The sequence below is a fragment of the Bos mutus genome, chromosome 25, assembly GCF_027580195.1.
Source record: "Bos mutus isolate GX-2022 chromosome 25, NWIPB_WYAK_1.1, whole genome shotgun sequence".
Classification (NCBI taxonomy): Eukaryota; Metazoa; Chordata; class Mammalia; order Artiodactyla; family Bovidae; genus Bos; species Bos mutus.
The window spans coordinates 23,099,532-23,113,125 of NC_091641.1; the positions used below are offsets into that span (position 1 = coordinate 23,099,532).

The 13,594-nt window shown below is 40.8% G+C and overlaps 1 protein-coding gene across 1 annotated transcript in view; it reads left to right on the forward strand.

Moving 5' to 3' along the window:
• DNAH3 (dynein axonemal heavy chain 3) overlaps window positions 1–13,594 on the forward strand; it is a 247,929-nt gene that overhangs the window by 54,550 nt on the left and 179,785 nt on the right. Inside the window, exons 21-23 of the mRNA XM_070362916.1 lie at window positions 2,492–2,703; window positions 6,736–6,827; window positions 12,360–12,474. Of these exons, the coding sequence (XP_070219017.1) occupies window positions 2,492–2,703; window positions 6,736–6,827; window positions 12,360–12,474 (419 nt within the window). The remainder of the gene's footprint in view (window positions 1–2,491; window positions 2,704–6,735; window positions 6,828–12,359; window positions 12,475–13,594) is intronic.

Sequence of the window (13,594 nt, forward strand, 5' to 3'; positions counted from 1 at the left end):
TGTATTAACCATGTGCCCTGCAACTTTGCTGTAGCTGTGAATTACTTTCAGGAGGTTTCTGTTTGCTATTGGCTCGTTCCTATTTTCTATGTACATGATAGTGTCATATGCAAATAAAGTTTTGTGTCTTCTTTCCCAGTCTGTATACTTTTATTTCCTGTCTTGTCTTATTCCATTATCTAGAACTACCACATAATGATGTTCAAAAAGGAGTGGCGAGAGGGGACATTCTTGCTGTGTTAATTGACCATAGGTGTATGGGTTTATTTCTGAGATCTCGGTTATGTTCCATTGATCCATGTCATTTCTGTGGCAATAATCATGCTCTTTTCATTACAGTAACTTTGTAGTATTGTCTGTATCTGGAAGGGTTATGTATCCCACCTTATTCCTTTTCCTCTGGATTCTTTGCCAATTCTGTCTTTTCCTCTGGATTTCTTTGCCAATTCTGAGTCTTTTGCCAATTTCTGAGTCTTTTCTTTGCCAATTCTGAGTCTTTTATCCCCACAGAACTGGGGATAAAAGGTCATGGGTACTTTGATAGAAATCAGGTTTGATCTATAGATTGCTTTGGATAGTATGGACATTTTAGCTTCTTTCGGTCCAAGAGCATGGGATAAATTTTCATTTCTTTGAATCATCTTCAGTTTCCTTTATGAATGTTTTGTAGTTCTTAGTCTTTCACCTTCTTGATCCGGTTTATTCCTACATATTTTATTTTTTTTGGATGAGATTTTAAAAGATTTTAATATTCCTTTCCTGATATTTCATTGTTAGTATAAAGAAATGCAACCAATTTCTGTATGTTAATCTTGTATCCTGCTACCTTGCTGAATTCCTTTTTCAGTTCTAGTAGCTTTTGTGTGGAATCTTTAGGCTTTTTTATATAGAGTATCATGTCATCTGTATATAATGGCAGTTTTACTTCTTCCTTTCCAATCTGGATACCTTTTATTTTTAATTTTCTTGTCTGATTGCTATGCCTAGTACTTCTAATATTATGCTGCATAAAAGTGGTAAAAATGGACATATTTGTCTTGCTCCAGATTTTAGTGGGAAGGCTTTTCACTGAATATTATAATGGTTGTGACATCTCACAACTTTTGATGTTATTTTTTATTTTCGTTTACCTCAAAATATTTTAAAACTTCTGTTGATATTTCTTTTATGACCATGTGTTATTTAGAAGTATGTAGTTTAATTTCCCAAGTATTGGGGGATTTTTCCAACTGTCTTTTCTGTTATTAAGTTATGAGAATAAAAATTCTTGCCTCATTTCCAATGGTAGGGAGAAAGTATTCCATCTTTCACCATTAAGTGTAATGGGTTTTTTGCTTTTATGTTTTTAAACCACTTTTTTGTAGTAAGAATGACATATAAAAAGCTGTATATACTTAATATGTATAAAAGTGTAATGATAGTGTAGGTATTCATAGATGCTCTGTATCAGGCTATGGACATTCTCTTCTATTCCTAGTTTGTTTAGGGATTTTTATCATCAATGAATATTGGACTTTGTCAAATGCTTTTTCTGCTTCAATTTACATTATCGTGTGATTTTTCTTCTTTCAACTGTTAATATCATGTATTACATTGCTTGATTTTCAAATATTAAACCAACCTTGCATTCTGCTGATAAACTTCACTTAAACATGGTATATGATTCTTTTTATATATTGTATCTTTTTATATATATAAAAGAAATGTGCATATTTTTTCCTTCTTTTAAAAAAATTATTAATATTCTATTAACAAAGTTGTGTGGGCTGATAAAGTATGTTATCTATTAATGAAGTTATATAAATGAATCTATTTTTAGTCTCAGCAGCCCTGAAAGAAAAGTATTTTTGAGTTAATTAGCAACATGATAATATAAGAGTTAATATTAATTTGAAATATAAAAGAAGAAAGCAGCAACATGGAAAGACTGAATGTGAAACCCAAATGTTAAAAGATACCTGTGAAAGAAAGGGAGAAGAAAATGAATGTTTTGGCAAAGTTTTTTTTAATGAGATGTCATTTTCTGCTTTAAAGAATATCTATTTTTAAATAATTCAGCCTTGCATAAAATCTGTCAGAACCGTACAGTTAACTCCCATGTCCCTATTCACCCACATTCGCCAATGGTTAATATTTCACAGCAATTGTGGAACACTTTTCGATACTTCTGTAATAGGATCTACAACTTCCACTAACAATTGCTTCCATGTACTAACATTCTATGCCAGGCATTATATTAGCCACTTTACTTGTCTCATATAATTTTTACAGCTACCCTCCAAGGTACCCATTACTACTGAGGCTTAGAAAAGTTCAATCAGTATGCCCAAGGCTTCACTGGTTAGGTAGAGCTTTCAGACCAACTCCAAAGCTTGTGCTTGTTAACAGTGTCATACCATAGACATAATTCTAAATTCAGAGAATTAAGGTACATGTGATTAACACTATTTGGTGATCTGACCTTTCTCCCATCCCATCTTTTCTATTTCAGGACCCCTCTTTTTACTGAATGCTGAGGAAATCGCAGAAGAAATAGGGAATATGTGGAGGACAATATACAAATTGACCAAGACCTTAGCAGACATGCCTGCACCTAGGCGCTTAGCAGAGAATGTGAAAATCAAGATTGATAAATTCAAGCAGCACATCCCTATCCTCACCATTTCCTGCAACCCAGGAATGAAAGACCGGCACTGGCAGCAGGTCCTTGTCACTGCCCACCCCACCAGCCCAGCCCGTTTCTGGTCCTGATAGCCCTTTGGAAGGCAGGAACCATTAATGGGCCAAGGTTCTTCTTTCTGAAAGGAGAATCTACTTGAGGCCAAGAGAGTAGTAAAGGCGGTGATACCCTTCCTGCCTCTCCACATAAATAGGCTGATCCTTTTCTTTGGGGACCCCATTGCTGGTGGTTGAGTATTAGTCCAGCCAGTGGCCACAAAAGCTCTCCTTATCTGCTTTCTTAAGCACATGGCTGCTCAGGGTCCTAAAGACAATAGTGCTCAGTTGCTCAGTTGTGTCTGACTCTTTGGGGCCCAATGGACTGTAATTCATGAGGCTCCCTTGTCCATGGAATTTTCCATGCAAGAATACTGAAGTGGGTTGCCGTTTTCTGCTCCAGGGGATCTTTCTGACCCAGGAGTCGAACCCATGTCTCTTTTGTCTCCTGCATTGGCAGGCAAATTCTTTACCACTAGCACCACCCGGGAAGCCCCAAAAGATGATAAGGGTCTCGAATTACAAGGAGAGGGGCCTGGATTTGTTCCTTGACCTAGGCTACACAAAAGAGAAAGTCTATTTCTGGGGGCTCCTAATGATGCCAAATGATTCCTACTTCAGCTTCATCATCCAGCAGGCTATGTTCAGAAATAATTTTGCACTGTTTTCTTCAGCCCTTTTGAGTCCATAAATGAGAATAATAAATATTCTCCCTGAAAACGATGGGATTTTTACAAGCAATCAAGTGTGAGGGTGACAAATGTGGTGTGAATACTAATAAGAAAAAAGGAAACTCTGTGTTTGAAAATAACCATCATATTCAAGAGCTTGCAATGGCCTTGAAACGTCTTCTACCAGGGAGTTGCTCTGTGTGGAGGTGGAGATGAGACTGGCTGTCCATACACAGATCCCTCCCTGACTGGGCCTGAAATTTCCTCTCTGAAAACCATGCACAAGACCAGGGACATTCTCTCTAAGAAGCAGTCTGAGAGCACCCTTATTAGGAGTATTGAAATTCAAAACATAAGCATAGGACGTAAAGAACAGAGCGAAGACGTCTAGTAGACTTTGGGTCTTGAACTGCCTCAGCAGACAGATCTGTACAAGGACAGCCGCCTTACTTGGTACTCATGGGGTGCCTCTCCCTGTGGATCTAACCTGACTAGCACTTTGACCCATTTAGAGAGTGAGGTAGCCAGATGCCCTCCAGCAGTGCTAGGTCTCTCCATGAGATGGCATTATAGAAAGTATCCTCATCAGTGGCATTTAAACAGTGTTACAGGGGACCCTCAGAAAGCCTTCCTCTCTCCATCTGCTGCTTCCCCTGTGAAGATAGTATTCTCATAGTTGGGCACTTTAAAAATCCCAACCATTCCTAGACATTAATAATTCTCACTTATAAGCCACTTAGATGGACAGATTGGGGGAGAAATTCCCTGGAATTAAAATAGTAACAATAATAGCTAAAGTGTACTGAGTACCAACTATGTACTGAGTACTGTTATATACTTTATGTGGATTCTCTCATTTCATCTTCCCAGCAATCCTTTGAAGATCAATAAATTGTCTCCATCGTCAGTGGAGGATGCATTCTCAGTTCTAAGTGCCAACTCAGGAGATCCTTGTTCACAGATTTGGCTCTGGCGGGGGTTCTGTAGGCTTAACCATCTGTAGCTCTCAAGGCTACAAAATGGATTTTCTAGGGTTGTGAGGTGGTGGTTTTGAGATTTCTGACCATTTCCCAGAACTTAAGCAAGAAAAGCTAGTCTCCACGTTTGAAACATAGACTTTATTGCTGCTGCAGTTTAAAACAGGATAGAACAGGTAATGCTGCACTGATTATGTACCAAAGCTGACTCTCTAGGATGCTGCTGCCCAATGGAAATAATAAGCAAGTATGTAATTTTAAAGTTTCTAGTAGCCACATTTTTAAAAGTATAAACAGGTGAAATAAATTGTGAATATGTTTAACCAAACATGTCTAAAACATTATCAGTTCAATAGATAATCAATATAAAAACATTAATGTGATCTCTCTTTGAAATATGGCATGCTTTCACAAAACTCCAGCATATTTCAATATGAATTAGTTGCATTTCAAGTTCTCAATAACTACAGGGTGTTGCTGCTGCTGCTGCTAAGTCACTTCAGTTGTGTCCGACCCTGTGCGACCCCATAGACAGCAGCCCACCAGGCTTCCCCGTCCCTGGGATTCTCCAGGCAAGAACACTGGAGTGGGTTGCCATTTCCTTCTCCAATGTGTGAAAGTGAAAAGTGAAAGTGAAGTCGCTCAGTCGTGTCCGACTCTTTGCGACCCCATGGACTGAAGCCTACCAGGCTCCTCCATCCATGGGATTTTCCAGGCAAGAGTACTGAAGTGGCTTGCCATTGCCTTCTCCGACTACAGGGGGTTAGTGACTACATATTGGACAGTATAACTTCAGGCTCTTAGAATTAGAAAACCAGATGCCTTTTTCATCTATATAATTAACAAAAGCAATTTAAAAATAAAACTACAAATCTCTGAGTCTTTCATAGGTCAAGTGCTATGCCAAGTGCTTTAGACAGTTATGTCATTTAACCCTAGAGATAATGTGTTGTTCTAAAGTCATACTTGAAGAATTAGAGAATAAATGAGAGCCCAGAGCCACCAGAAACAATTGTGCCGTTTGTTCTTGAGGAAATGCTATTTTTGTGCCCTACAGTTTGAACTGTACTTTCTAGAGTTATCCAGTATATAATCTGTACAACTATACCTAGAAGACCTATAGGAAACACTAAGGTATGGTGGATGAGAGATCTGGCCTCAGAATTAGATCCAAGTCCCAATTCTGATGGCTATTATGATCTATTAGCTGAATGGTCATAAACAAGATACTTAATTTCTTTATCTCAGTTTCCTTTTATGTAAAATGGGAATAATAATGTATTAGTACCTTCTTCACCTTGTTGGGAGAATGACGGAAGTACGTAAAGCTCTTAAAACAGTGCCTATCACATAGTAAGCCTGCAGTAATATTGCTTTTGTTATTTCATTACCTCAGTGGTCCTCCAGGTGACCTCAGAACCCAGATTGGAAGCTGTTTGAATTGGGTGATTCACTCACGCTTTCACTCCACAAGTGCTTATTGATGTTACATTCCAGGCCCCAGGGACAGAGGGCTGAATGAGACAGAACCTGATGCAACTTGCATATCCCTTCCTGCTCTGATATTCTTTAGTCCTACTGGAGCTGGGCAGATGCAAAACTGGGCAATAAGGTTTTTTACAGAGCTTCATTCCCCCAACCTACATGCTCTTCTTGAGCACACATAACCGTCATGCTGCCCAGGTCTCTCAATCCCTATAAAAGTGTTCAAAAGCCATCATAGACTTCATCAAAGACTGTTCACAGGGATATTTTCACTTAAAAGATAAAGTGGGGTAATATTTACATGAAAGGAATGGGCATAACAAGTGCTGACATTTCCAACCAGTTAGTACACTGAGTTGGAAGGAAGATTTTTCTCTTTCCCAGCACCCTCAGATCACAGAATTTGGGAATCTGTCTGTCCCATGTTTTATTCAGCACATCCAGCAGCTTCTGAGCATGAACCACATTTTTCCCTGGTTCACTGCCTGGGAGCACAAAACCGGACTTAGTTGTGAGGGCTGTTAGGTAGTGTGAGACCCATAAGGTACCCACATGTTTGCATTATGCCAAGTTCTGGTGGGAGAACAACCCCCAGTAAACCAGACACAATGCAGTTGGGGCCCTAGGCTGCCTCCAAGATACTTAGACCTGCACTGTCCAATTCGATAGCCACTTGCTACACTCAGCTATTTAAACATAAATAAGTAAAATAAAATTTGAAAATCAGTTCCTCGGTCACATTAGCCACCATCTCAGGGCTCACCAGCTGAATGTGACTGGTGGCTCCTGCCCAAGACAGCACAGCTCTAGAACATTTCAGTCATCACAAGAAGTCTACTGAACAACACTAATTTGGACAATACACACTTGTTTTTTTCTCTTTGCAGATCAGTGAGATTGTCGGCTATGAAATAAAGCCCACTGAAACGACTTGTCTCTCAAATATGCTGGAATTTGGATTTGGCAAATTCATTGAAAAGTAAGATGTCTCCTTTCAGAAAGTTTTTTGGTCAAGGTATCTGTAATTTCCTATAGTTGTGTGACTGGCTGTATAGCAAGCTACATTTCTCATTCTGGTTTAGGAGAACCTCTATTTCAGCTGACTAGCAGCTGGTGAAGCCTTCATCTCCAGCTGTGGAGTTTCTGTTTTTTGTTTAATATTTATTTATTTGGCTGCATCAGCTCTTAGTTGCAGGATCTTTGATCTTCGTTGTGGCATGTGGGATCTTTAGTTGCAGCATGCACACTCCTAGTTGAAGCGTTTGGGATCTAGTTCCCTGACCAGACATTGAACCCAGCCCCTTGCATTGGGAGTGCAGAGTCTTAGCCACTGGGCCACCTAGGGAAGTCCCTCCAGTTGCAGAGTTGATGTCAGATTACGACTAGAAAATTGAGTTAGAGATTCTATTTCAAAAATAAAAATTCTTAAAGAGTTCTTTGAACCTGAGCTCCAAGTCCAGCTAGACTTTGAGCAAGACCATAGAACTTCTCTGGGCCTCAGTTTCCTCCTTGTTAAACAACAGCAACAAACAGAAGGGGCTCTCTGAGCTAAATAAAATATGGTCAAATGAGAGATCTCTTCACTTGCTTTCTCTCCTTCTCCAAATGCCCCTAGAGTTTGCATGTGAGAATTTGTACTATTGAAACTGCTGTTTTTATGACCAGAGATTCTCAGAACCCTGTTTGTTTTTCCATACTTCCTTCAGGGTGATGGGTGGGGAGATGTGTTCCTGAGACTAAAGACCCCGTTAGGCAACTGGGTTTGGGCTCACTCAACACACATGATTCTCAGATTGTGATCCCAGTCCAGCTACATCAGCATCACCAGCGAACTTGTTAGAAATGCACATTCTCAGGCGCCACCCCAATTTGCTCAATCAGAAATTCAAGGGGTGAGCTCTGCAATCTGTGTTTTAACAAATACTCCAGGTCAGTGCTGTGCAGTACAGGAGCAGCTTGCTACATGTGGCCTCTCAGCCTTTAAATGTAGCTATTCTGAATTCGCTGTGCTGAGTGTGTAAATAAAGGCTGGCCTTCAAAGATTTATTAAGGAAAAAAAAAGCAAAATACCTATTTTAAATAGTGATTATGTGTTGAAATTATAATATTTTATTGTTGTTGTTGTTCAGTCGCTCAATCATGTCTGACTCTTTGCGACCCCATGGACTGCAGCATGCCAGGCTTCCCTGTCCTCCACTGTCTCCTAGAGTTTGCTCAAACCCATGTCCATTGAGTCAGTGATGCCATCCAACTATCTCATCCTCTGTCACCTACTTCTTTTCTTGCCTTCAGTCTTTCCCAGCATCAGGGTCTTTTCCAATGAATCAGCTCTTTGCATCAGGTAGCCAAAGTATTGGAGCTTCAGCTTTAGTATCAATCCTTCTAATGAATCTTCAGGACTGATTTCCTTCAGGATTGACTGGTTGGATCTCCTTGCTGTCCAAGGGACTCTCCAGAGTCTTCTCTAGCACCACAACTCAAAAGCATCAATTCTTTAATGCTCAGCCTTTTGTATGGTCCAACTCTCATATCCATACAGGACTACTGGAAAAATCATAGCTTTGACTAGATGGACCTTTGTCAGCAAAGTAATGTCTCTGCTTTTTAAATCACTGTCTAGGTTCATCATAGCTTTTCTTCCAAGGAGCAAATGTCTCTTAATTTCATGGGTACAGTCACCATCTGCAGTGATTTTGGAGCCCATGAAAATAAAGTCCTGTCACTGTTTCGATTGTTTCCCCATCTATTTGCGATGAAGTGATGGGATCGGATGCCATGATCTTCGTTTCCTGAATGTTGAGCTTTAAGGCAACTTTTTCACTCTCCTCTTTCACTTTCATCAAGGGGCTTTTTAGTTCTTCTTCACTTTCTGCCATAAGGGTGGTATCATCTGCGTGTCTGAGGTTATTGATATTTCTCCCGGCAATCTTGATTCCAACTTGTGCTTCTTCCAGCACAGTGTTTCTCATGATGTACTCTGCATATAAGTTAAATAAGCAGGGTGACAATATACAGCCTTGACATACTCCTTTTCCTATTTGGAACCAGTCTGTTGTTCCATGTCCAGTTCTAACTGTTGCTTCCTGACCTGCATACAGGTTTCTCAAGAGGCAGGTCAGGTGGTCTGGTATTCCCATCTCCTTCAGAATTTTCCACAGTATATTGTGATCCACACAGTCAAAGGCTTTGGCATAGTCAATAAAGCAGAAATAGATGTTTTTCTGGAACTCTCTTGCTTTTTTGATGATCCAGCAGATGTTGGCAATTTGATCTCTGGTTCCTCTGCCTTTTCTAAAACCAGCTTGAACATCTGGAAGTTCACGATTCACGTATTACTGAAGCCTGGCATGGAGAATTTTGAGCATTACTTTACTAGTGTGTGAGATGAGTGCAATTGTGTGGTAGTTTGAGCATTCTTTGGCATTGCCTTTCTTTGGGATTGGACACATGCATTTTTACCAAGTTTATGTAATTTTATTAAAGGGCCTCATTTTCCCCAGTAAGATGTTCCCAAGAAATAGCAGCTCTAGAATAATTATGCTGCACTGAGTATTTTATATGTATTAGCCAACTTATCCATCACAACAACCTAATATTCTAGGTAATTTTAGTCACATTTTACAGATGAGAAAATAAATTGATTAGAGAAATTAAGTAACTATCCAGAGGTTGCAAGAACCAAGACCTGAGCCCAGGCTAGCTGACTTCAGAGCCTTAATTGTTACTCTTTACTGCCTTGAAAGATAAACCCACCTTTGGAGACAGAGCGTGAGCAAGTACACAGCATCCTGCCACGCTTCTCGCCACCAGGCTCAGTTGTGACAGATCCAGAAGTGGTAATGCCTTGGCCAAGTTGTTAACCTCTGTGTGCCCAGTCTCCTTATCTGTAAAATAGAAATAATAATAGTAACCAGGTGATCAAGAGTTATTGTGAGGATTATGAGATAAGGCATGTAACCTGAACTGACTTAATTTTTAAGTTCTCAGCTACCACCTATTAGTGAGGTATGGTGCCCTCTATAGCTCACTCTCTGCAGTTAAGATAGTTTTATCACAGCCCACAGTTAGTTAGGGGGCTTCCCTGGTGGCTCAGACAGTAAAAGAATCTGCAGTGCTGGAGACCCAGATTTGCTCTCTGAGTCGGGAAGATCTCCTGGAGAAGGGAATGCTACCCACTCGAGTATTCTTGCCTGGAGAAATCCATGAACAGAGACGCCTGGCAGGCTACAGTCCATGGGGTCACAAACAGTCAGATATGACTGAGTGACTAACAGTGCATTTCGATAAGGTCAATTTGATATACTTCATGGACTCCCAACCTCAGTAATCCCCTCCTGCAATTATCTGCATAATCATAAGTCATAAGGCACATTTCCAAGCATTTTGTCTTATTTAATTATACCAAAACCTTTGATATGGGCAAATGGGGACTGAAGGCCTGTCAAGTGACTTAGTCACAGCCACACATCCAGCCTATTTGTCTCATACTCATCTGGGTTGACACCTGCTTTTATTATTCTCTTTATGCTCACTCAATTTAGTTGTCTCCTGAGACGGTCACATTTAGGATGGTGACCATGCTGCCGATGTGTTCATCTGGCATTATCCATGCCTCTTCTACTTCCCTCCATGAGGCTAAATTTGGGTTTTCAGCTCAACTCAGTTGCCCTGTTTGGCTGACCACATGTGAGTGATTCTATTGCTCCTCCGATAGAGAGGGCAGAAAGTACATAGTTGGGGAGAAAGAAACGCTGGATTAGGAGTCAGAGGAACTGGTATCTAGACCTGGTTCTGGCCCTCTGCAGCTGTATATGTGGCTCTGGACATGTCACTTGCTTCCTCTGGGCTTCAGTTTGCTAAAATGTATGTAAAGATCAGATGGATACAATGAAAGAGAGTGCTGAGGCAGACAGAATAATCCTTCCTTTTCCCTCCAAGAACTCTGCTTCCCAGTTCTTCAGCCACACCTGGATTTAGCTCTCCTGCAGAAAGAAGAAGAAAGGAATTTATCTTCTCCTTCTCTCACTATGTCTCTCTTTCTATGGAACCTCTAGAGGGGCTGTTCCATGGATAGGCCAATGCATCAGGAAAATATCAGATATGTTTTTTAAAAGTATGGACAGAAAGTGGAGAAAAAGCCATCATATAAATTAACAGAAGTTCTAAGATCTGAATAAGAAGTCAATAATAAATCAAACCTGCGTCTCTTAAGTCTCCTGCACTGGCAGGCAGGTTCTTAACCACTCATATCACCTGGGAAGCCCACTAATTCTGAAGTAAATAGGAATAAGGAGTAAATGAAAATGGAAAAAAGATCTTGTTTTAATGCTTAAAATAGTGGTTCTCAACTGGGGATGTGCACCCCCAGGGGATACTTTGCAACACCTGGAGACATTTTTGGTTGGTGCAACTGGCAAGGGGTGAGGACTAGGGGAGTCAGCTACTGGCATCTAGTGGGTTGAGGCCAAGGATGCTACTAAACATCCCGCAGTGCACAGAACAGCCGCTCGCAACAAAGAATTATCTCCCTGTATTAGTTTTCTAGTGCTGCTGTAACAAATACCATAATCCGATTGGCTTAAACAACACAAATTTACTTTCTCACAATTGTAGGTTTGAAGTCTAAGGTCAAAGGGGTTTTTCTTGGGGGTGGGGGCAGGGGATAGGGACTGAGGGCTGGGATTTGGTTTCTTCTAAGGCCTCTCTTCTTGACTTGCAAATGACTGCCTGCTCCTGTGTCCTCCTATGGTCTTCCCTCTATGTACGTATCTTAATCTCCTCTTCCAATAGAGATTCCAGTCATTGGTCCAGTGGCTAACACTTCGCACTCCCAATGCAAGAGGCCCAGGTTCAATCCATGGTTGGAGAACTATGATCCCACATGCCACAACTAAAGACCCGGCACAGCTAAATAAATAAATACTTTTTTTTTTTTTTTAATGATACCAGTCATATGACCTCATTTTAATTTAACTACATCTTCAAAGACTTATTTGGGCTTCCCAAATAAGTGGTAAAGAACCCACCTGCCAATGCAGGAGACATAAGAGACATGGGTTCAATCCCTGGGTAAGGAAGATTTCCTGGAGGAGGGCATGGCAACCCACTCCAGTATTCTTGCCTGGAGAATCCCATGGACAGAGGAGCCTGGCAGGCTGCAGTCCATAGGGTCACACAGAGTCAGACACAATTGAAGTGACTTAGCATGCAAAGAACTATTCATGTCCAAACAGGATAACTCACATTATGAGGCACTGGAGGTTAAGACTTCAGTATGATTTTTGGAGAGATACAATTCAGCCTTTAATATAGCCCCGAAAGTCCATAGTGCCAAGGGTAAAGAAACCCTGCAAAACATTGGAGATACTGGTAAATATTAGAAGAGGATGGTAAACTTTTTGTAAAATTAAAGGCTTTTTAAATTTCTCTAATGGCTGAGCTGAAATTCCTCCTTTGATGTATTTTTGATGCCTCCTCTGTTGATGTTACTATCACTCTGTCTCCTCTTTAGACTGGAGCCCATCGGTGCAGCTGCCAGTAAGGAATACTCTCTGGAGAAAAACTTGGAGAAAATGAAGTTAGACTGGGTTAACATGACGTTCAACTTTGTGAAGTACAGGGACACTGTGAGTCTCAGTCCAACAGTTCAGCCCCCTGAGAGCAGCCCATTTATTATGTAGTAAATTACAGAAGGGATTCAAAATTGCAAGAGAATCAAAGAAGAAGGATCTCTAATCTGTCTTAAAATTTTTTATTGATACATAATCGACATATAACATTTGTAAGTTTAAAGTATACAACGTGTTGATTTAATACTTTTACATATTGCACTGTGACTACCATCCAATATGATTACCATTAACACCCCTATCATGTCACATACCTATCCTTTCCTTTCTGTGGTAGGATAATTAAGGTCTAGTCTTAGCAGCTTTGTAGTTTTTAATACAGCATTGTTGTCTATAACCACTATGCTGTTGCATTAGCTTGTTTCCTCCTGTCTGACTTCCTGTGCCAGTCAGCCTTCATTCCACACACCATGGAAGGATGCATTTTCAAATGAGAAAGGCCTTTTAATTCAGAGCAACAAGCTTTCTATTGAAAAGGAGCTGAACAGCCTCCCGAATTAGCACCTCCCAGGGAAGGCACCCCAGGTCCCTCAGAAATATAACTGAGGTGGACAGTACTCAGCACTTCTCAAGTGTTATTAAGTGCAGGAATCACCTGAGAGTCTTTCTAAAGTGGAGGTTCTGATCCAGCAAGTTTAAGCTGGGCCCCGAGGTTCTGCAATTCCAGCAAGCTCCCAAGTAATACTGAAGCTGTGGCCTCTGGACCCACATTTTGAAGAGCAAGGCTGTACACTTTCTTTTCACTGGTGCTTCTAGAAAATATATAAGTTCATAGAGTGCATAAACCTGAAAGGTTTGCTCAGCCATCTTCAGAGGCTGTCTTGTTCTTGGGGTGGGCCATGAGAAGGAGAGCTTGCTGCTTAGGTGAGGCAACAGGCAGAAATTCATATAATGCAGGGCACTGGCTCTTTAAGCAGTGCATCTCAACCCTGGTACTCCTTCTGGTCACTCAGTTCCAATGTGCCTGTGTTGAGGGTGGCTGGGGAGCACTCCCACACTACCATGCAGTATATGACACCAGCTGGGTGCCTTATGATTCAATTCAGTTGTAAGTAGACACTATCTACCCAGAGATTCCATAGGTTAAGACTACAAGACTGCCAATTCTCCTCACCCC